This window comes from Rana temporaria, chromosome 2, assembly GCF_905171775.1.
Source record: "Rana temporaria chromosome 2, aRanTem1.1, whole genome shotgun sequence".
In the NCBI taxonomy this organism is placed as follows: Eukaryota; Metazoa; Chordata; class Amphibia; order Anura; family Ranidae; genus Rana; species Rana temporaria.
In genome coordinates this window covers 440,247,165-440,270,216 of record NC_053490.1, presented here as the reverse complement: position 1 = coordinate 440,270,216, position 23,052 = coordinate 440,247,165, and the positions used below count along the sequence as shown (strand labels likewise).

At 44.2% G+C, this 23,052-nt stretch overlaps 1 protein-coding gene across 1 annotated transcript in view; it reads left to right on the top strand.

Moving 5' to 3' along the window:
• The window catches only part of SH2B2 (SH2B adaptor protein 2), a 140,312-nt gene that overhangs the window by 75,153 nt on the left and 42,107 nt on the right, over positions 1 to 23,052 (top strand). The window contains exon 2 of the mRNA XM_040338411.1: positions 3,752 to 4,629. Within this exon, the coding sequence (XP_040194345.1) occupies positions 3,778 to 4,629 (852 nt within the window). The 5' untranslated portion in view covers positions 3,752 to 3,777. The remainder of the gene's footprint in view (positions 1 to 3,751; positions 4,630 to 23,052) is intronic.

The window sequence follows — 23,052 nt, the reverse complement described above, 5'->3', positions numbered from 1 at the left end:
TGTTTTCCACCATTACTAGTAAAAAAAACAATCAATATATGCTTATTGGGATTTTGTTTTTACCAAAAATATGTAGCAGAATACATATTGGCAGAAATTGATGAAGAAATGTGATTTTATATATATATATATATATATATATTTTTTTTTTTTATTGGGTATGTTTTATAGCAGAAAGTAAAAAATATTGTGTTTTTTTTTCCCAAGAGCTTGTGGAGAGCTGGTGGAGAGGGGGCGGAGAGCGGAGAAGAGCAGTCCTCGTATGGAGGAGAGGAGAGCTGCTGCCGCTGCAGCCACCTAAGACAAAGCCAAGTCCCCCCCCGCGCCGCTGCCGACATCTAGTTAATTTGCGCTTGGGGAACACAACAACTTTCATTTGAATAGCTGTGTGTTCCCCGCCCCTCCTCATGTATAGACACTCCCCCTTGCCCAGAAACTTTGACAGGCAGATCACCCGTCTCGGGATTGGACGGGTGATCTGTCTATCAAAGTGCCCGGGCAAGGGGGAATGTCTATACGTGACGAGGCGCGGCGGGGAACACACAGCTATTTAAATGAAAGCTGTTGTGTTCCTCCAATGCAAATTAACTAGATGTCGGCGGGGGGGGGGGGGGGACTTGGCTTTGTCTTAGAGGACACAAGGCTGCATTAGGGACATGGCTGCATGAGGGACATGGCTGCATGAGGGACATGGCTGCATCAGGGACATGGCTGAATTTAGGGACATGGCTGAATTTAGGGACATGGCTGAATTAGGGACATGGCTGAATTAGGGACATGACTGAATTAGAGACATGGCTGAATTTAGGGACATGACTGAATTAGGAACATGGCTGAATTTAGGGACAAGGCTACATTTAGGGACAAGGCTGCATTTGGGGACACAAGGCTGCATTTAAAAAAAGTATCGGTATTCGGTATCGGCGAGTACATGAAAAAAAGTATCGGTACTCGTACTCGGTCCTAAAAAAGTGGTATCGGGACAACCCTACTTTTTTTGTTATGTTTTTTGCGCAAAAGATAAAAAAGCCTCGGAAGTAATAAAATACCACCTAAGGAAAGCTCTATTTGTGGGGGAAAAAAAACATTTTTTTTTGGGGTACAGTGTCGCACGTGCAATTGTCAGTTAAATTACCGCAGTGCTGTATCCCAAAAAATGGTCTTGTAATGTAAAACTTGGTTATTACACTATAGGTATAATTTTTGGAGAAGCTCCATTAAATATAGTAGCTTTAGATAAAAAAAAAAGCTTATTTTGTTTTTTCTCAAAAACTAAAAGCACCCATGTAGTGCAGCCCCGAGCAGTGTTTTCCTACTTGTGCTTTTTTTTTTCCGTTTGCTTTGATTTATCTTTGATTTTCTAGTAGGCTTAGCTACTAGGGACAGCAATTTTTTTGTACAGTAAAGCCCCCTACACACGATCAGACCTTTGTCCGACCAAACTCACATCGGAATTCCGACGAAACTCTGATGGAATTCATCAGAATATCTGATGGAAAAACTCCGATGGGCATACACACGGTCGGAATTTCTGATGGAAAAAGTCTGTTGTACTTTTCCCGTCGGAAATTCCGATCGTGTGTGTACGAGGCATATGAGATACAACTACCTTTGTAAAGATTTTGCATCAGTGCCAAGTAATCTTTCCCCATAACAGTAGCTGTTTCAAATAAAGGTGCACGGAATGAATTTTTTTGTGCTGAATCCGAAAATGGAGGATGCACTGCCGAACCAGAAAATAACATTATTTTTATATATATAAATATATATATATATATATATATATATATATATATATATATATATATATATATATATATATATATATATATATATATATATATAATTGTATTATATTCGACTTTTTAATTAATATAATTAATTTAAATTAATATGAATTTATTGTTGCCCGTTATTGGCACCTTTTAGTACAATAAAAGCTCAAGAAAAATGCAGTCTGCAGTCTCTAACTATCTCTTGTATCATGTCTGTAATCTCTTAATTAAACTTAAGCACATTGTTAATAGTATTAACACAATTTCCATTTGGTGCACCTCTAGCAGACATGATACAGGAGATGGTCAGAGACTGCAGACATGATACAGGACATGGTCAGAGACTGCAGACATGATACAGGAGATGGTCAGAGACTGCAGACATGAAACAAGAGATAAATGCAGCCTCACCAGTGCCCATCAGATGCAGCCTCACCAGTGCCCATCAGATGCAGCCTCACCAGTGTCTGGTACTGCGATATCCCGCTCTGTCAAGGAGCTGGATTTGAATCGCTAGGCAGCCGCTGTAACAGTTCTGCCTCCTAGACCGGCTCCTATGACATACCGATTCAATTTCCCAGCATTGGATCAGTGTGCCGTCTATCACAAGAGCCGGTCTAGGAGGCGGAATATTGTTACAGTGGGCGCCCGGCAAATCAAATTCAGCTCCATGACACAGCGGGAGCTCGGCGTGCCAGGATGACGCATGTGTGGCACCCGGGGCGGACCGCCCCCTTTTTGGCTCCATTATCGGCACCTTTTTTTTCTTTGAAAACACAATTTTCAACCAATTATGTTTCGGCGCACCTCTTAGTTAAAAATGTTATTGACCCCATACTGCTGATTTGGTAAGCGGGAACATTATGGCGTGCTTGTAATACCTTGTATGGTTGACCAAAAGTGTATGGTTTGGCTGAAATGTATGAAGTGCATACTGCTGTGAATTGCCTTTACAGAAAAATGGCAGAAAAATACTATGGGCTAGATTCAGGTAGGGGCGCGCATAGTTACGGCGGCGCAGCGTATCGTATTTACGCTACGCCGCCGTAAGTTAGAGAGGCAAGTGCTGCATTCACAAAGCACTTGCCTTCTAAGTTACGGCGCCGTAGCGTAAATGGGGCCAGCGTAAGCGCGCGTAATTCAAATGTGGATGAGGGGGCGTGTTTTATGTTAATGTATGATAACCTGACGTGATTGACGGTTTTTACGAACGGCGCATGCGCCGTCCGTGTACATATCTCAGTGTGCATTGCTCCCAAGTATGCCGCAACGACGTATTGGTTTCGACGTGAACGTAAATTACGTCCAGCCCTATTCGCGAACGACTTAAGCAAACAACGTAAAAAATAAAAAATTCGAAGCGGGAACGACGTCCATACTTAACATTGGCTGCACCTCCTAATAGCAGGAGTAACCTTACGCCGAAAAAGCCTAACGTATACGACGTAACTAAATTGCGCCAGGCGTACGTACATTTGTGAATCGGCGTATCTAGGCCATTTGCATATTCTACGCCGAAAACAACGGAAGCGCCCCTAGCGGCCAGCGTAAAATTGCACTCAATTATACGCCGCCGTATTCAAGTTACGTCGGCAGAGGAAGCCTATTTTTTGAACGTATCTGCCTTTGAGAATCGGCGTAAAGATACGACGGCGCAGATTTGAAATTACGGCGGCGTATATCGCATCTGCTTGCTGAATCTAGCCCTATATGTATGTTTCTTTACAATCTTTTTTTTTTTTTTTTTTTCTTAAGAAGGTATCAACTTCTTAACATATAAGTTTTATGCAAACTTACCATACCTTGACCTTACTTTATTTTAGGAAATTACCTATTTTAATAACATTTTGCTTTAAAGGGAACTTGTACTAAGAGAAAATTGTAGTTGGTAATTGATGACGCCCTGAAAATTACCTGATTATCTCTGACTTATGCTAACCATACACTATTTTGTCTTTTTCTTATTATTATTTCAGATTTCTGAGAGTGAAATGGAACAGCCATGAATGGTGATGCACCTAATCAAGACTCTTCCTCCCAGATTCCCGACTGGAAGGAGTTCTGTGAGCTCCATGCACAAGCTGCTGCAGTGGATTTTGCCCAGAAATTCTGTCAGTTTTTGAGAGAAAACCCTCATTATAATGTCCCCGCAGCAGAGACTTCCTTCTCTCACCATTTTGCTGCCAACTTTTTAGATTTCTTTAGTTTTGAGGTGAGCAGGGTATATGTGTCAGATTCTCCAACAAAATATAATATTGTTCCCTTTGTTGGACTACAAAACTGCCAGGTGCCTTTAGCAAGGGATTTTGTCCCCAGGAAAGAAGAGACCTCCACCGAGTCTTTAGACAGCATGGACAATCCTGTCACAAATAAATACTTAAGCCGGACTCAGGCCCGAGTCCACAAGGTCTCCTCCTATGGCCATTCCCGAAGCTCTGAGGATGTTTCAGTCCACGGGAGCGCCAAGCCGAAATTTAAAAAGGGGTTCTCACTGAGAAATATGAGTTTGTGTGTGGTGGATGGCATGAAGGAGATGTGGCACAGGAAGTCTTCTCCAGAGCCAAGCCTGGATAATGTGCAGATTAAACGATCAGAACGCGAACATTGCACACCGGGTAACAAGGAACAAGTGGAGACACGTGAAAAATGGACTCACAAGTTACGGCTGTCTAAAATGCAAGCAGCCAAAATCGATGTTGTAGACATTCAAAGGGAAGGAACTCTCAGGTTCATGGTAGCGGATGACACAAACTGTGTTGGTAGCTCTCAGTGGCAAAAATGTCGTTTGCTTTTGAGAAAAGCTGTGAAAATGGAGGGAGAAAGATTTCTACTTGAATTTTATGTGCCTCCAAAGGTAAGTTTTTATTTTTGCTTTATGACTTTTATTATGAGAATGTTCTGTGTCATACTTGTAAAAACGTACTCTAACAAATAATCCTATATTGGTGGAACCCTACTGCAAAATATATTTAAAAAAAAATGCCAAAAGCCTACAAAAAGTGGAAGCCCAGAACTGCCGTAAATGTATTTTCTGGTTGTACCCTGCATGTTAACCACTTAAGGACCGCCTCCTGCACATATACATCGGCAGAATGCTGGGCACAAGCATGTACCTGTACGTCCTCTTTAAGTGCCCAGCTGTGGGTCGCGGGTGACTGCGGCTGTGGGACCCGATCGCCGCTGGAGTCCCGCGATCGGTCCCCGGAGCTGAATAACGAGGAGAGCTGTGTGTAAACACAGCTTTCCCGTTCTTCACTGTGGCGCTGTCATTGATCGTGTGTTCCCTGATATAGGGAAGCACGATCAATGACGTCACACGTCCAGCCCCGCCCCCTACAGTTAGAAACACATATGAGGTCACACTTAACCCCTTCAGCGCCCCCTAGTGGTTAACTCCCAAACTGCAATTGTCATTTTCACAGTAAACAATGCTTTTTTATAGCATTTTTTGCTGTGAAAATGACAATTGTCCCAAAAATGTGTCAAAATTGTCCAATGTGTCCGCCATAATGTCGCGGTCATGAAAAAAAACGCAGATCGCCGCCATTAGTAGTAAAAAATTAATTATTAATAAAAATGCAATAAAACTATCCCCTATTTTGTAAATTTTGCGCAAACCAATCGATAAACGCTTATTGCGATTTTTTTTTTTTTTTTTAACAAAAATAGGTAGAAGAATACGTATCGGCCTAAACCGAGAAAAAAAACTTTTTTTATATATATTTTTGGGGGATATTTATTATAGCAAAAAGGAAAAAATATAGCAAATATTTCAAAATTGTCGCTCTATTTTTGTTTATAGCGCAAAAAATAAAAACCGCAGAGGTGATCAAATACCACCAAAAGAAAGCTCTTTTTGTGGGGAAAAAAGGACGCCAATTTTGTTTGTGAGCTACGTCGTACGACTGCGCAATTGTCAGTTAAAGCGACGCAGTGCCGAATCGCAAAAACTGGCCGGGTCCTTTACCTGCATTTTGGTCCGGGTCTTAAGTGGTTAAATGGGAAAACCAGTACACCTATTCTAAAAGACCCCCCAATCCCCCTTCTACTGTAAAAAAAATACTGCAATAAATTCCCTTGCACCACTACAACACCACCCTTGAGAGAATAAGTAATTGTACTTGTGTAAAATGCATTCAGCCATGTTTATATCTAGCGCATCAGGTCTGAAAAGATGAGGAGGCAAAGGCCATTGTAAAGAAAATACATTTCCTTGAGGTTGAAAGATAGCAATGACACATAGATTATTAATCATAATAATAAGTAGGTAAAAAGGACCTAAAGAGAGGGTGCAGAAAGCATATCTCCATGGAATGCCGTAAGTGAAGCAAAAGCAGCGATATCCTTGCACTACTGATCTTCTGGTACAGCTTTCTCTCCAGCAAGGAGAACAGTGAGCAGCACTGTAGTGACCTCACCAAATCTCACTTGAAATCCTGAGAGACTGGCAGAAGTGCCTTAGATGACCTCACATTGCAGATATACATTTATGAGGCTGAAGGCACAGGAAGTGCACTGCTGTATTACCACAGGAATTTCTAGAGAAATGTTAAATATTTTAGGGATTAATTTGTAGATGCTCCCTAAACATAGCAAATATTTTTTTCGAGTTCCTAGCCATTTTAATAAATATCATAGTTGATAAGAAGTTACCATATTTTTGAAAACCCTGGGCCCAGCTTTTAATGTTATAAATGTTGTCCTTTTGACTTTAATATTAAAGTTGAACTCAAATGTGTTGAAAACAGCAATGTAATTTGAGCAGACCTCAACAATAATAGATGACTTTGCTACCCTTAAAGCGGAGGTTCACCCAAAATAGCAACTTTATTCTATCCTTATCATTGCACCATATACAAACACATATGGCTAATATTTTTTATAGTGCTGTTTTAATTACCCTGATTCAGATGTCTAAAGATGCACTTCCGGGTTTTCCTCCCACGGGAGTGGGCGTTTCTGCTGTTTTCTCCCGACGCCGCTGTGATTGCTGGGATGTCTCCTGGGTACAGTGTCATCATTCCCAGGAGACAATGCGTAACGCCGTCCAGCGAAATCTCTCGAGATTTCACTCGTCACGTGACTCATCAAGCCGGTCACGTGACGAGAGCGAATCCAATTCCGCCATCCTAAATCAGGGCACACAGGTGAATATATGGCAACAGGAAGTGTTGACTGTGAGTGCGCGAGATAGAGCGGCTACGAGCATTCACTGCATCCCGGAAGTCCGTGCTTGTGGGCTTCACAATGCCCACAAGCAAAATGGAAAATGGCAAAATCGTTTTTTAAAAGTTAATATTTTATACGAAAACGGACGGGGGGTGATTTACAGCGCCAAACAAGTGAGTACTAAAATGTAATCTGGAACACCATTGAATAAACATAAAGAAAAAAAAAACGACGGACCGCGGAACCTCCGCTTTAAACTCTTACACCTCCGTATCATAACCCCCTTTTTTGATTACCTTTTTTTTTTTATTATTCGCATTCCGGCCCTCTTTACATCACCTATCCTCACCTAGGCGAGAATGATCTGCCCCTGTCCTGGTGCCTCCTGGAATTTGCAAGTCATATATCCCAGGAGGCCACACCTTCTATACAGCAGATGGAGGAGGAGGGCAGGCCTGGCAGGATGTCTTTGGTTTAAGCTTTGCCAATGTAACCATGTAAAAATATACCATGCCGGAGATATCTCTTCTCATGAATCATTCTCTTTGGATAACCTCTTGGAGCATTTATATATTGTGATTTAAAGTGATTGTAAAGTCTGTTTTTTTTTTCTATTAACCACTTAAAGTGGAGCTCCGGACACAATTACACTTTTTAAATATAAATACCCCTGTAATACACAAGCTTAGTGTATTCTAGTACAGTTAGGGCTGGATTCAGGTAGATCCGCGCATCTTTCTGCCGGCGTAGCGCAGAGAGGCAAGCAAGGTATTCACAAAGCACTTGCTCCCTACGTTGCGCCAGCGTAACGTAAATTATTCGGCGTAAGCCCGCCTAATTCAAAGTAGGTGGACGGTGGGCGTGATCCATTTAAATGAACCGTGACCCCATGCAAATGATGGGCCGAATGAACGGCGCATGTGCCGTACCGTGGACGCATCCCAGTGCGCATGCTCAGAATCACGTCTAAATTACTCCATAAGATACCTCGAATGACTGCCTACGACGTAATGTAACCTACGCCCAGCCCTATTCACGTAGTCCTAGGTAAACAATGTAAAATTCGACGGCTGTTCCGTCATCCATACCTTTGCATGGGATGCACCTCCTATAGGTGGAATAACTTTACGCATCTGTGCACTTACGCGGCGTATCTGTAGATACGTCGGCGTAAATGTTTCATAAATCCGGGCCTTAGTCTGTAAACTAAGGTCCGTTTTTTTAGGTTGTTACAGCATTTAGATTATTTTAGTTTATAAACTTGAAATAGACTGTGGCCATCTTAAGTGTGAGCATCATGAAGCTTTTTCAGACTTGCAAATCTCGCACATGCTCAGTGCTGCACAAGCAGTATAATAGGCTTCAGTTTCATTTTTCAATTTCTCTCCAGTGTCAGAGGAAGTTGCCGCCCCCTATTTATGTAAACATCTCCTCCCTGTATATACAAGGAATATTATTCTAGATACAGAAATCTGTTGATAAAGGTTCACACACACAAATTATATATATAGATGTATATTAAATATAATATACACACACACAAATATAAAAACCTTTATTATAAAATACTATTATATATGTGTGTGTATGTGTTTATATATATATATTGTGACAGTATGCGAGGTGCGATACATGATCATAGGTACATTTCACCTCGCATACGTTCCATTATGAGAGACTGAACCGGAATCCATTCCGGGTTTTACAGCCTCTGGGCCTGGCTAGGATTCCGGTCCGGATGTTTGGGTCCACTGGAGTCCACAATCAGCTGGACTTTAAATGTCCAGGAAGAGAGCACAACAGGGCTCTGGCTTGAAACTCAGGAAGGGACCTGAGTGAGGGGAGCGCTGAGTGCTGGACTGAAAAGGTTTGCTTTACTACATGTTTTGTGGGTGTCAGGGACTAGCCCCACACTGTATAGAGAGGAGATCCTGTTTGTTTAGTTTAGCGCCGGACGGCAAGGATTTAATTTACTGTTTTGTTTATTTTAATCTGCAAACCGTTTATAAATAAAATCTGGCATCCGCCAGACTTAAAAGAAAGTGCCTGCTTACAGACTGTGATTTCAGAAAAGGTGATCCCCACGAGCTAATCCCTCACAATATATATATATATATATATATATATATATATATATATATATATATGTATATATAATTAGGGCTGCGGAAATTAACGATTAATGCCTCGATTAATCGTTAATGTCTTTGATCGATCAAAAAATGTTTGATCGATCAGCAGACCATGTGATTCACGGAGCTCTGCTGTGGCTTCGGTCATAGGAAAGGCCGCGGCTTCGGTCTAGCTCCCGGAGCGGCGGCCATCTTGGTCCACCCGACGGCGGCCTATGTGAGCCTAGAACGACACGCTGACGCCATCTAGATCAGTGGTCATCAACCCTGTCCTCAGTGCCCACTAACAGGCCAGGTTTGCAAGATAACTGAAATACATCACAGGTAATATCATTTGCTCCTCAGTGATTGCAGTATTCTAGTCTGCTTCTCCCCAAGGTAATACATAAAACCTGGCCTGTTAGCGGGCCCTGAGGACAGGGTTGATGACCACTGATCTAGATGACAGCAGTTGCGGGACATGGCGAGGGCATGGACAGCAACAAGCTCGATCACATACACACAGGCTGGATGGGGTCACACCATGAATATGATGATGGAGGAGGAGGAGGGGGACACTGACCTCTGTATGATGGGGAGGAGAGACACTGACCCCTGTATAATGGAGGGGGGACGGGACACTGACCCCTGTATGATGGAGGGGGGGACTCTGACCCCTGTATGATGGAGAGGGGGGCACACTGACCCCTGTATGATGGAGAGGGGGGCACACTGACCCCTGTATGATGGAGGGGGGGCACACTGACCCCTGTATGATGGAAGAGGGGGCAGTGTCCCCCCCCCCATGGATATTACATTATATCGATTAATCGAACACGAAACAGCCCTAATAGATAGATAAATCTATCTATACACACACACTTTTTAATTTTTATATATGTAAAATGTTCACTAGGTATCACCATACATCTGTGAGAAAAAATTTGCCCAGGTGCACAACAAAGACTGTATTTATACCCCGGAAAAAAAAAACACACAAAAAATTCTGAAAATATAGTATTTTTTTATATATTTATTACATTTTACAATATTTAAAAAAAAATCTTTTTATAATTACATTACAATGTGGAGAGAGCACCCGAGGAGAGAGGGAGCAAGAGATGAAGAGAGAGGGCACCTGAGGAGAGTGAGATGAAGAGCGAGCGAGAGTGCGAGATGAACAGCGAGCGAGCGAAATGAAGAGCGAGCGAGAGTGAGGGATGAAGAGCGAGCGAGAGTGAGGGATGAAGAGCGAGCGAGAGTGAGGGATGAAGAGCGAGCGAGAGTGAGGGATGAAGAGCGAGCGAGAGTGAGGGATGAAGAGCGAGCGAGAGTGAGGGATGAAGAGCGAGCGAGAGTGAGGGATGAAGAGCGAGCGAGAGTGAGAGCGAGATGAAGAGCGAGAGATATTTAAAATAGTTTTTAGATTACAACCGAAATTAATTTTTTTGGGAAAAAAAATTCTTAATTTGAATTTCGCAAAACCACTTGGATCTTTAACCTAGAAGATTAAAAACAAACAAACAAAAAAAATAATAAAATGAATGAGATTATAAGGCTGCATTCACACCTGAGCGTCGGTTGTTCGGCGTTTTTTCTGCGTTTTTTTCCGGCGTTTTGTCGCGCGTATTCATGCTTATTTGCGCGTTTGCATACAGCGTTGTCCGACGTTTTTGTACTTTGACGTTTTTTATTTTAGCCAATAGGAAAAACTATCATCTTTTCATCACTTGTTGCTATGTTGGTAGATTTTTTTAATCTTCTGCATGGGCGACAAGTTCTATTGATTAAAGCGACGAAACGCCCGTAGCAAACGCCCGTTGTCGCGCAAGTCGCTTGAATCGAGCGTTTCCATTACTTTCTATGGGAAATGGAAACGCCCAAACCGCCCGATACGCGCGACAAAAAAGGGTCCAGAACTTTTTTTGGCTACAGGCGATGGGCGTCAGGCGCATCAGCGTTCAGATGTGAACCATCCCCATAGACTTTCATGTATTTTGGTCCCTCTGGCGTTTGTGAGCGTCGCGCTACAGGCGACAAAACGCCTAGGTGTGAATGGGCTCTAAAATTAAAAATATTTGCAAATAAAATGACAGCACATGTCCCGCCGCACCGCACATCACATATCCCACAACACGTCCCACCGAACAGCGCATGTCCCAAAAAGACACTTTAAGGACCCCTCACTGTATATATATGTCATGTTTTTAAAGATGGATATCTCGGTAACGGCAGCAGCTGCTGCCACAACCGAGATATCCAACCTTTCAGTGAGCGGTCCTGTAAACGATAACGGTGGTCTCCGTGGCAGATTCGCCGCGAGATCACCGGTATTGGCGGCGGGAAAGGGGCCCCCCTCCCGCCGCTTCCTGGAGCCGTCGGCAGCGGTGCATTGTTGCTTCACTTACCTTTCCCTTCTAAATGTTTTTTTTCTTTGTTTTCTTTGTCTGAATCTCCTCAGTAAGCTTTTCTGGCTGACTAACCTCCAGCTAGATGATAGGGGCAAGCTTACTGAGGAGAAACAGGAAGTGAGAAATTCAGACAAAGAAAAAAAAACATTTAGAAGGGAAATCGAAGGAAAAGGTAAGTGAACCAACAATGCACTAGCTTAAAGTAACCTATTTAGAAAATAAAAAACAAACCTTTACAACCTCTTTATTTGGCCTAATAAAGAAACATAACGATAGTTTCTAATGCTGGCAGTCCCATTCCTCCTAGGTCTTTGTTGGCAGTTAGTATTGAGAATGCTACTCTTGTTTTTCTCCCATTCCATATGTCGTTTTTTAATTTAGTGTTTATTTGTTTAAAGAATTTGGAGGGTAACTGAATTGGAAGAGAGTGGAAGTAATATAGTATTTTGGCCAATATTTGCATATTAAATGCTGCTATCTTCCCGACCCATGAAAGTTGAGCTTTTTGGATTTGGTGCAGATCATTATTAGTTTGTTCTAGGAGTTTTGGAAAATTTACATGAGCTTGTTTTTTTTTGTCTCTCTGCTCTCACGTTTTGTCAAGATTCAAGTGCATACAGTGTTTGCATGGACAAAAATACATGTAAATCAGGGCTCGACAAAATCCAGGCGCCAGGTCGCAATTGCGACTAGAATTTGCGACCTGGTGAAGGAAGGAAGCATAGGCCGCAAAGCCGCGGCCTCAATTGCCGGCGCGATCGCGCGGCGGGGGAGGTGGGGAGGCCGGCTTTCCCCAATACATATCGCTCCGCTGACCACACCCACTGCTAACCACTTTGGAACTACATTTCCCGGAATGCTCTCCGGAAGCGCAGCGGGAAGGAGTCTGCAGGCTCATCTCTGTCCTCAGCTGAGCGCTCTGTGCACTACATACAAGTCGTCCAGGCTTGACTGAGCGGCGACTTCTTCCGTCACCTTTTATTGTCTCCGGACTGAACTGTTTGTTATGGAGTGTGTGGCCCACAACAGCCCAGTCCCTGCCCTCCCTCCTTCACATGCAAAACCCCTGCCTGTTCCAGTGCCTCCCCTATACAGCTGCCAGATAGTGAGTCTATCCGCGCGGGAGGATCCGGCTCTCTTCCTGGCAAATAGTGATGCGCTCAGTACTTGTCGCTTCAGTCTTGTAACTGTGTAACCAAAGGAGAAAAATCCCAGACAGGGCGGTGCCTGCACACCAACTTTCCAGGCTTGGGGCGCCCGTGCAGTTTTGTGCACCATGCATGTGGAAGGCAATGCCATGGAGCCCATGGGGACGCTGTAATTAAAGAGACGTGACCCTCCATTCTGTTCCTATGAGGTAAGTGATTTGGAAACATGGTTGCCTGCTGCAGTCGTCACTGTCCTAGTGCTTTGTACATGCAATGAGGGTGTACCTAGGCCAGGGTTGTGCCCTAGGTCATCAGCTGGGCGTAGTGTCCTCCACCCCAAGCTTTGGAGGCTCCTCTGTACCCCATCCTGATAGGGCAGCCTATTGGAATCTAAACGCAACAGGCAGGAAAATGCAAAAAAAAAAAAAAAAAGCTTGCTCGCCTCTTTGGGTGAACAAACTCCAAGTATAAGGTGCCGGTCCTGCCTGGGTGGACTCTGCCTGGCCCTGATTGCAGTATAACAATACATACTGGGATTATAGGAGCCACTGGGGGAGATTTACTATGGCCTGATTCACACCTATGCATTTTTAGTGCATTTTGTAGATATGCACTACAGTCCATATAACATGGTTTCCTATGGAATGCGTTCTGTAGTGCAAATCTGCAAAAAATGCATAAGTGAGAATCCAGCTTAAAACTGGAGCACAGAATCTGTGCATAGTAGCCAATCGGCTTCCAGGTTTTAGCCCTGGATCACACCAGTGCGGCGGGACGGGGGCGCGTTTCTGGCTCCTAACTTTTTTAGCTGGCTCCTAGATTCCAAGCAAATTTGTCAAACCCTGCATGTAAATGAATGCAAAGCTGCATTTATTTGGTTCTTTTATATCTGCTTGGAGTTTAGTTTTAGGTTAAAACAAGGCTTAGGCCCCGTACACACGAGGGGATCTCCGCTGGAAACGGTCCGCCGGACCGTTTCCAGCGGAGATTCCTCCTCCGGATTTGGAGCTTGTACTCACCATCGGATCAAAATCCGCGCGGAATTCATAATTCATCCGCGGGGACGTGTCGCGCCGTCGTCGCGATGATGACGCGGCGACGTGCGCGACGCTGGAAGGTAAGTACTTCCACGCATGCGTCGAATCATTACGACACATGCGAGGGAGGGGAGTGAACGGATTGATCCGGTGAGTCTGTACAGACCACCGGATCAATCCGCTGGACCCGATTCAAGCGGATAGATTTCTTAGCATGCTAAGAAATTTATATCCGCTTGAAATCGATCGGCCCGAGAAATCTCCGCGGGTAAATATCCGCTAGGCCGTACAGACGACCGGATTTGTCCGCTGGAACTGATCCGCGGATCAATCCCAGCGGATAGATCCGGTCGTGTGTACGGGGCCTTAAGCATTTAGGGCCAGATTCAGGTACATTAGCGCCGGTGTAACGTAAGCCGTTTACGTTACACCACCGCAAGTTTTCAGTTTTAGTGCCCGATCCACAAAGCACTTACCTGGAAACTTGCGGCGGTGTATCATAAATATACGTCCGGCGCAAGGCGGTCCAAATCGAATGGGCGGCTAACATTTAAATTAGGCGCGCTCCCGCGCCGGACCTACTGCGCATGCTCCGTTTCTTAACTCCCGCCGTGCTTTGCGCGAAGTGACGTCATTTTTTCGAACGGCGACGTGCGTAGCGTACTTCCGTATTCCCGGAAGTGTTACGCAAACGACGTGAAATTTTAAATTTCGACGCGGGAACGACGGCCATACTTTAGACAGCAATACGATTGCTGACTAAAGTTAAGGCACCCAAAACGACGACTAACTTTGCGACGGGAAACTAGACTAGTGGTGACGTAGCGAACGCGAAAAACCGTTGTGGATCGCCGTAACTCCGAATTTGCATACCCGACGCTGGTTTACGACGCGAACTCCCCCCAGCGGCGGCCGCGGTACTGCATCCTAAGATCCGACAGTGTAAAACAATTACACCTGCCGGATCTTAGGGATATCTATGCGTAACTGATTCTATGAATCAGTCGCATAGAATACTCTGAGAGATACGACGGCGTATCTGAGATAATCCGTCGTATCTCCTTTGTGAATCTGGCCCTTACTGTGTATCCCCCTACAATGCACAACTTAGTAGAGCTTGATTGAGAATTATGGGAAGTGTAATACAGCATTATCGGGTATTATCTGCTTACTACTATGATAATCAACAAAACATCATTGTTTATCAGTGAATAATCGAAGCGAAAGTAGCATAGTGAAGCTATTATAACCTCAAATTGTCTGTCCCAGTAGTACGCTGGGAATGTGTAGGGGATCGTTTCAAGGCGGGTCCTGGCTGAGAATTCGGAATCTTATGAAGCCAAGGAGACCTGTGTCCAGCTGCTGAATAGCTGTGGACCTCCTACACTAGCCCCATAAAACACGGAGATATGTTACAGTATGCTTTTGTATAATAAGCACATTATTTTGGGTCAAGTGTGCGGATAGACTAGAGGATGATGTCACAAAAGAACCCTGTGTTGCATGCTTTCAGCATTAATGTCCTGTTTGAAGCTGGAAAGAAACACAAAATGATCCTAGGAGTAAATAGACATTTTGACCAGTACTCAGCACTTTATGCCAAAACTTGGAAGCTGCTGAGAAAAAGGATATTGTTTTAATGAGCTACAACAAGGCACTACTTTGTTTTTCCGGAATATGTTTTGCTTGTATGCTTTAAGCCTGTCCTGCAATTCTTAAGTGCATTATGCTCACCATGGCTTAAGGAATACACTTTCAACTGAACCATAAGTACTTAGGGCCAGATTCACAAAAGGGATACGCAGGCGTATCTGCTGATACGCCGTCGTATCCCTGTTTCTATCTATGCGGCTGATTCATAGAATCAGTTACGCATAGATATCCCTAAGATCCGACAGGTGTAATTGTTTTACACTGTCGGATCTTAGGATGCAATACTGCGGCCGCCGCTGGGGGGAGTTCTCGTCGTAAACCAGCGTCGGGTATGCAAATTAGCACTTACGGCGATCCACTAAACTTTTTCCCGTCGGAAAGTCGCCGCAAGTGTTAGTTTGCCGTCGCAAAGATAGGGCTGCTTTTACAAAGTGTAAAATTAGTACACCATGTAAAAGTATACCCGTCTTTCCCGCATCGCTTTCAAATTTTTTTTAACATTTTTTTTTTCCCGGCGCAACACTTTTTTACCCCTTTGCGATTCACAAAACCTTGGCGCATCGTAACTTCGCGCAAAGCACGTCGGGAGCATGCGCAGTACGTCTGGCGCGGGAGCGCGCCTAATTTAAATGGGACTCGCCCCATTTGAATTGGCCCGCCTTGCGCCGGACGGATTTAGGATACACCGCCGCAAATTTCCAGGTAAGTGCTTTTGTGGATCGGGCACTAACTTGGAAAATTTGCGGCGGTGTAACTTAAATCGTTTAAGTTACGTTGCGCCCGGGCTACGTGAATCTGGCCCTAAAAACCTTTATTTGCTTTCTGTATGCAGTCATGGACTTGATACACCTAATAATTGTGTGCCTTTGTCCATCTGTCCAATACATCACATTGATAGCATAGATTACACCAGGGGTGCCCAACCTTTTGAAGAGCTAGGGCCACTTAAGCGACTTGGTAACAGGGCACGGGCCACAATGAGTGGAGCGGGTAGATGACAGGCCCAGAGCAGGGCAGAGCAGAAAGGGGGCACAGCCCACACTACTCTATTTTTTTTTGTGTATTGAATTAGAGGTAGGTGTATGTAATCGGCCACAAGTCTGTTTACATCTGTGGCTCAATAGAGCTGAACGAAGGGTCCAATTGGGTCAGACTGATCGCGTCAAAGGGGCCTAAGGCTGCTTTCACACTGATGCGCTGCAGTACACCCACACCGAGGGTGCAACACAGTGCACCTGTGGCTTTCCTGCGGGTTAGCTGCACTTTGCCATAGACTTCTATTATATCCTGCTGGTGTGGTGCACTTTCTTTTTTTTTCAAATAACAATTTTTATTTATATAAGGTAGTTCACAGAGTGTAGTAAAATACAGACAGTACAAAACACAAATAACGGGATCAATGCCGACATGTAGCCAGGGGTATAAGTGCAAGTCCCGCCTGCAGTAACCACAGAACAGGAGGAACCAATGGCCATAAGGGCTAAACTAACAATACTGGATCCCTTGGTGTGTGGTGCACTTTCTGAAGTGCACCAACCCACAGGTAATAACAGAATTACACGGCTCAGGGCAGGTAACCCACAGGTGTTAACCTGCACTGTACCTGCGCGAATCAGTTTGAAAGCAGAACGGATATGCCCATGTATACACTGTGATTTTAGTATTAAAGGAGTTGTAAAGGAAAAAGTTTTTTCACCTCAATGCATTCTATGCATTAAGGTGAAAAAACTTTAGAGTTTACTGGCCCTCGTTATACTTGCCTGACCCCGCGAAAGTCGCCCGCTCGGCCCCGACATCCTCTTCGCCGCTCAGCTTGGCCGCTGATTGGCTAGAGCGAATGGGCTGAAAGCAGCACAGCCATTGGCTGGCGCTGCTGTCAATCATATCCAGTGACGTGGCGCGCCGAGGGGCGGGGCCGAGTGATACAATGAGCGGCTATGGCCGCTCGCTGTATCACGGAAACGCGCCCGCAAGGACTACACACAATGCGAGCTCTCTCGCATGAATGTGTGTAGTACTTGCGGGGAGGACCAGAGACAGCCGCCGAGGGACCCCAGAAGACGTAGATCGGGGCCACTCTGTGCCAAACGAGGTAAGCATAACATGTTTGTTATTTTTATAAAATAAAAAAAATTGTTTACAAACCCTTTAAACATACCTTTAAAAACAGTCTTCCATTCAAGTATCGCCAACTGTTGCTGTCCCAGGCAAAGTGCATGTGCAGTGTCCTGTGAAAGGAGTTGGCGCTATACATGAAGCATCAGCTTATGCCAACACGCTATTCCAGAGCAGGAGGTCGCGGGCCACATCAGAGGTGAGATGATAAAGTGAGACACTTTAGTACAAAGTGTAGCTCTATCCCCCGTAGGAGTATAGGGCCAGATTCACAGAGGAAATACGCCAAAGTATCTACTGATACTCCGGTGTATTTTCAAATTTGCCGCGTCGTATCTTTATTTGTAATTCACAAAAAAGATACGACGGCTTTTGGCTAAGATCCGACAGACGTACGGCTTCGTACGCCTTCGGATCCTAGGTGTAATTTTCCGGCGGCCGCTGGGTGGAGTTTGCGTCGTTTTCCAGCGTCGGGTATGCAAATTAGCTGATTGCGGCGATCCACGAAGATACGCGCGTTCGTCGCAATCTCTTACGACGTCGCTAGTCGGTTTTTCCCGTCGCAAACTTAGGCCTGCTTTTTCATGGCTTATATTTAGAACAGCCATGTTAAAGTATGGCCGTCGTTCCCGCGTCGAATTTCAATTTTTTTTTTTTGCGTAAGACGTCCGGGAATACGAAACGACGTAACGCACGTCGCCGTTCAAAAAAAACGTCGGGGCGCCGTAATTTCGCGCAAAGCACGTCGGAAATTTTCACACGGAGCATGCGCCGAACGTTCGGCGCAGGAACGCGCCTAATTTAAATGGTGCCCGCCCCATTTGAATTAGGCGGGCTTGCGCCAAGCGGATTTACGTTACACCGCCGCAAGTTTACAGGTAAGAGCTTTGTGAATCAGGCACTTACGCTAAATGGGATACGTTACGCCGCCGCAGCGTAACGTATTTGTACCTGAATCTGGCCCATAGTTTGCCTGAATCCCTTTGCCAATAGTTTCTTTGCAGCACAACTAACCGCTCAATCATTCTTCAGGCTCATTATCCAGTCTAGGGGTATGCTTTTGCCAATGCTTTATTGAAGAACTTGGATAGGTAGTGGGTAATGGTAGGATACTCCAGTAACCATAAGCAATGATTTGAGGACTCAAGTAAAGAGTGGATTGGGCTTTGAAATAGCAGTTTAGGGAAATGTATCTTCCTCTCTGTGGACAGTGCAAGCAAAGTCCTTTTTACCAGGAATTTAAACAGATTAAGCTCTTCAGGACAAAGGACACAATGTGCTATTTGAACCCACTGACTCGAGCACACGAGGTATGGCCTCGGCACACAGTCTCCAGGATCTCTCACCAGCCTGTACTTCTGTACTCACAAATGTGCTTGGAAAATTAGATGCCTCCTTCCAGTATCCCCATGACACTTCCACCCCATGATACCAGACTAGATTCTCTGATGACAGTTCCTCAGTCAACTTTCAGCAGAGCGGGCCTCCCAGGTCACCCACCGAAGGCCTCAACACTGTGCAGGCACATGGCAAAATGCCCCTAGGCAGTGATCTCAGGGAAAAACACCAGGCTGCTCTCTAGCTAAGAGTACTTATATAGACTCCCAGGCACCATCTGGCAACCTCTCCCCAGGGATTGACCAGGGCTGTATTATTAATATTCAGCTGCTGATTAGACTCTTCCTGTCCACTAACTTACGGAACATTTCTGGACCCACCAGGGAGAAGCAATCAATTCTGCAGCCAGTGAGACATAGATAAGGCCAGAACAATCAACAAAGCCATACTGGTTACAGTGATCCAGAATTAAACTTGCATAATCCTATCTATGAGGGTGCTACAAAAGTATTCAAACACTCCTGTCTCACCCCAATTATGTGGGGTATGAAGAATTTTGATGCAAAAAATGTTTGGTTAAAGCAGAACAAAAACCACAAATACCTCACCTCCCCTCCATGATATGTTGTCCCTCACCTACACGGACCTCTTCTTCCTGGCTTCATCTGGGTGGCTGGTTCACAGCTTTTCTAAATAGATACAATCATTTCGAGGCTGGGTGAAGGGTTTAGTGTATTTTATCACTTTTGGTAGGTAAATAGTAGATTTTTTATTGTGGTCCATACATTAGACCAAAAAAGAACTCAGATTGAAAGAGGGACAGAGGAATTTAACCACTTCATTACTGGGCACTTAAACCCCCTTCGTGCCCAGACCAATTTTGAGCTTTCAGCGCTGATGCATTTTGAATGACAATTGCGCCGTCATACAACACTGTACCCAAATTATATTTTTATCATTTTTCTCCCACAAATCGAGCTTTCTTTTGGTGGTATTTGATCATCTCTGCGATTTTTATTTTTTGCGCTATAAACAAAAAAAAGACAGAAAATTTGGGAAAAAAACACAATATTTTTAACTTTTTGTTATAATAATATCCCATTTAAAAAAAAAAAAAAAAAAATTTCCCTCGGTTTAGGCGATACGTATTCTTCTACATATTTTTGTTAAAAAAAATCACAATAAGCGTATATTGATTGGTTTGCGCAAAAGTTATAGCGCCTACAAAATAGGGGATAGATTTATGATTTTTCTTTTTTCTTTTTTTTAATAGTAATGGCGGCGATCTGCGTTTTTTTTTTGTCAGGTCTGCGATATTGCAGCGGACGTATCGGACACTTTTGACACAATTTTGGGACCATTCACATTTATACAGCGATCAGTGTTGTAAAAATGCACTAATTACTGTATAAATGTGACTGGCAGTGAAGGGGTTAACACTAGGGTGAGGAAGGGGTAAAATGTGTATCCTGGGTGTGTTCTAACTGTGTGGGGGGGGAGGGGACTGACTGGGGGAGGTGACCGATGCTGTGTCCCTATGTAAAAGGGACACAGATTGGTCTCCTCTCTCCCTGACAGGACGCTCCACGTCCCTGCTGTCACCGCCGATCGCAGGTACCTGGCGGACATCGCGGCCACCAGGCACACGCATCGGCTTCTCAGCGATGCACCGGGCACGTTGTTTCCCCGCTGCGCGCCCCCAGCAGCGCGCATGGGGAATGTCAACAACAGAACGTCCACTCGGCACTTGAGAGCCGCGATGTGGACGTCTTTCGTCTATAGCGCGGATCTCAAGTGGTTAATTACAAAAGACAGTGCTCTGCACCACAAGTCCACCCTATTTTTTTTTTTATCAATAACAATTTTATTGGTCAATGGTTCAAATGTACATAACATACAGCCTCATAGAGCCCCAGGCCCGCAGGGGGACCATAAAGAATAAACACCTTAACAGTAGCCTAGGGCGTTCATGTTATCTCTGCCTAGCAATTGCAAGTATGCCAGCTTGCCTATTAAAACCAGTGCCGCCAACATGGCGAAGTGCAAGCTGGCCATTGTCCTTCCGGACTAACCACATGTTATGGCTATACTAAGCAGTAGACTTAACTTCTAAGTATCAAAGCAAGTCCACCCTATTTTGAAGCCTATTAGAGCCTATGGTCGTCCTAATGAAAAACAGCAGAAAGAGGGCGCCTGGGTCAGTGGGATAGTAAAAGCAAGTAACACTTTATTCAGATACACTTACATAAAAGTATCTTGCAAGCTGCACACAGGGTGGATGTGGATCACCAATCAAGCAGTCAACCATCACAGGGGATGAGAAGACCACTGTGGGGATAATCTCAGACCTGCCGTATGGAGGTATATAACCAGAAGCATCTTCAGCTCTCACTGAGCTAGCAAGAGACCAAATCAGGACGGGGCGGGCCGCAACTCGTTTCCGAGGCACTGCCTCCTTCAAGCAAAATCAGGTTTTGCCTGAAGGAGGCGGCGCCTCGGAAATGCATTGAGAGCCAGTGTGAGAACTGGAGATGCTGCTGGTTATATACCTCCATACGGCAGGTCTGAGATTATCCCCACAGTGGTCTTCTCATCCCTTGTGACAGATGACTGCTGGCTTGGTGATCAATATCCACCCTGTGACAATAAGAAACAAACTTCTCAGGTCTGATGAAACAAAGATTGAACTCTTTGGCCTAAATGGCAAGTGTCATGTCTGGAGGAAACCAGGTACCGCTCATCACCTGGCCTATACCATCTCTACAGTGAAGCATGGTGGTGGCAGCATGGTGTTAAAACCACAAATGTGATGTATCTCTGCGAACGTTAGAGCGAGAGCCATAATTCTAACCCAAGATTTTCTCTGTAACTCTAAAGAGGTAAACTGTAAAAAAATTTAAATCATCGCTTATGGGGAATTTTAAGTACCAAAGTTTGGTGCCATTCCACGACTGTGCGCAATTTTAAAGCGTCACATGTTGGGCATCTACTTACTCGGCTTAACATCATCTTTCACATTATGCAAAAAAAATTGGACTAACTTTACTGTTTTCTTCATCTTTTTTTTTTTTTTAGCATTAAACGTTGTTTTTTTCCCCAAAAATAATGCGTTTGACAAATTACTGCGCAAATCCTGTGTAAGATAAAAAGTTACAATGGCCGCCATTTTATTCTGTAGGGTCTCTGCTAAAAAAACATATATAATTTTCTAGCAAAAAAAATATGAATTTTACATGTAGGAGAGAAGTGTCAGAATTGGCCTGGGTGGCAAGTGGTTAAAATGCAACTAAAACCAAAATTACATTCTAGTCAAAAGACTATGACTAAAACTAATTTGAAATTTGGCATAAAAATGAACACTGCACTACCATAGAAGAATAAGTAGGGGGTGTCTACTAAGCTGCTGAAAGGGAAAAAGAAAAAGGGCTTTTCTTCTTTCTTTTTTTTTATATTTAAAGCTGGCATTATATTCAGGTAATATATGCAATGGCATTACAACCAATAGAGTTTACATTTTTTTTTTCATTTTAAAGTTGCACTTTTGTTTTGTCAAAAAGCAATATTTTTGTTTTGTTTATGAAACTTGGTTTTATTTATAAAGACCTTATATATCACAATGGCTAAATCTGTCTGTAGTGCATTTTCAAACCTTAAAGTGGTTGTATACCCTCATATCCTACTTGCACCTACAGGTAAGCCTAAATTAAGGCTTACCTGTAGGTGCTTGCAATATCTCCTTAACCTACATTGTTAAGGAGATATTTGCAGAAAAGCGAGCGCCGATGTCTATGGCGCATGCGCGCCGGCTCTTGAATGGTAGCCTGCCGGAAATGTGCGCAGGGATCGTGCCGTTCCGCGTGCATGCGCAGGAGTGACGTCATCGCCGCTCCGATCAGTCACGGCGCCGGAGCGGCGATACATGGAATTCACTCCGGGTATCATGGCAGCGTTGGAGGACCTTCCGAGGACCGCTGCGGGGGCTTCGATCTAAGGTAAGTAATTGATAATTAGCTAGAATGCTGGTCATACTAGCTCATTATGCCTTTGCCTTGCAGGTTTTTTTTTGGGGGGGGGTATACAACTGCTTTAATACCATAAATAATAACGTTATTCGATTTTTACTCCCAGGCGTATATAATGAGTTTACCAATTTTAGAAAAATGCCTAAATAATGCATTACAATTCAACTAAACCCATTCGGGGTAGATCCACGTACCTCCACTGAGCCCGGCGCAGATGTGAGATACGCTACGCCGCTGTTACTTACCTGGCTTTGGTTTGAATCCTCAACGAAC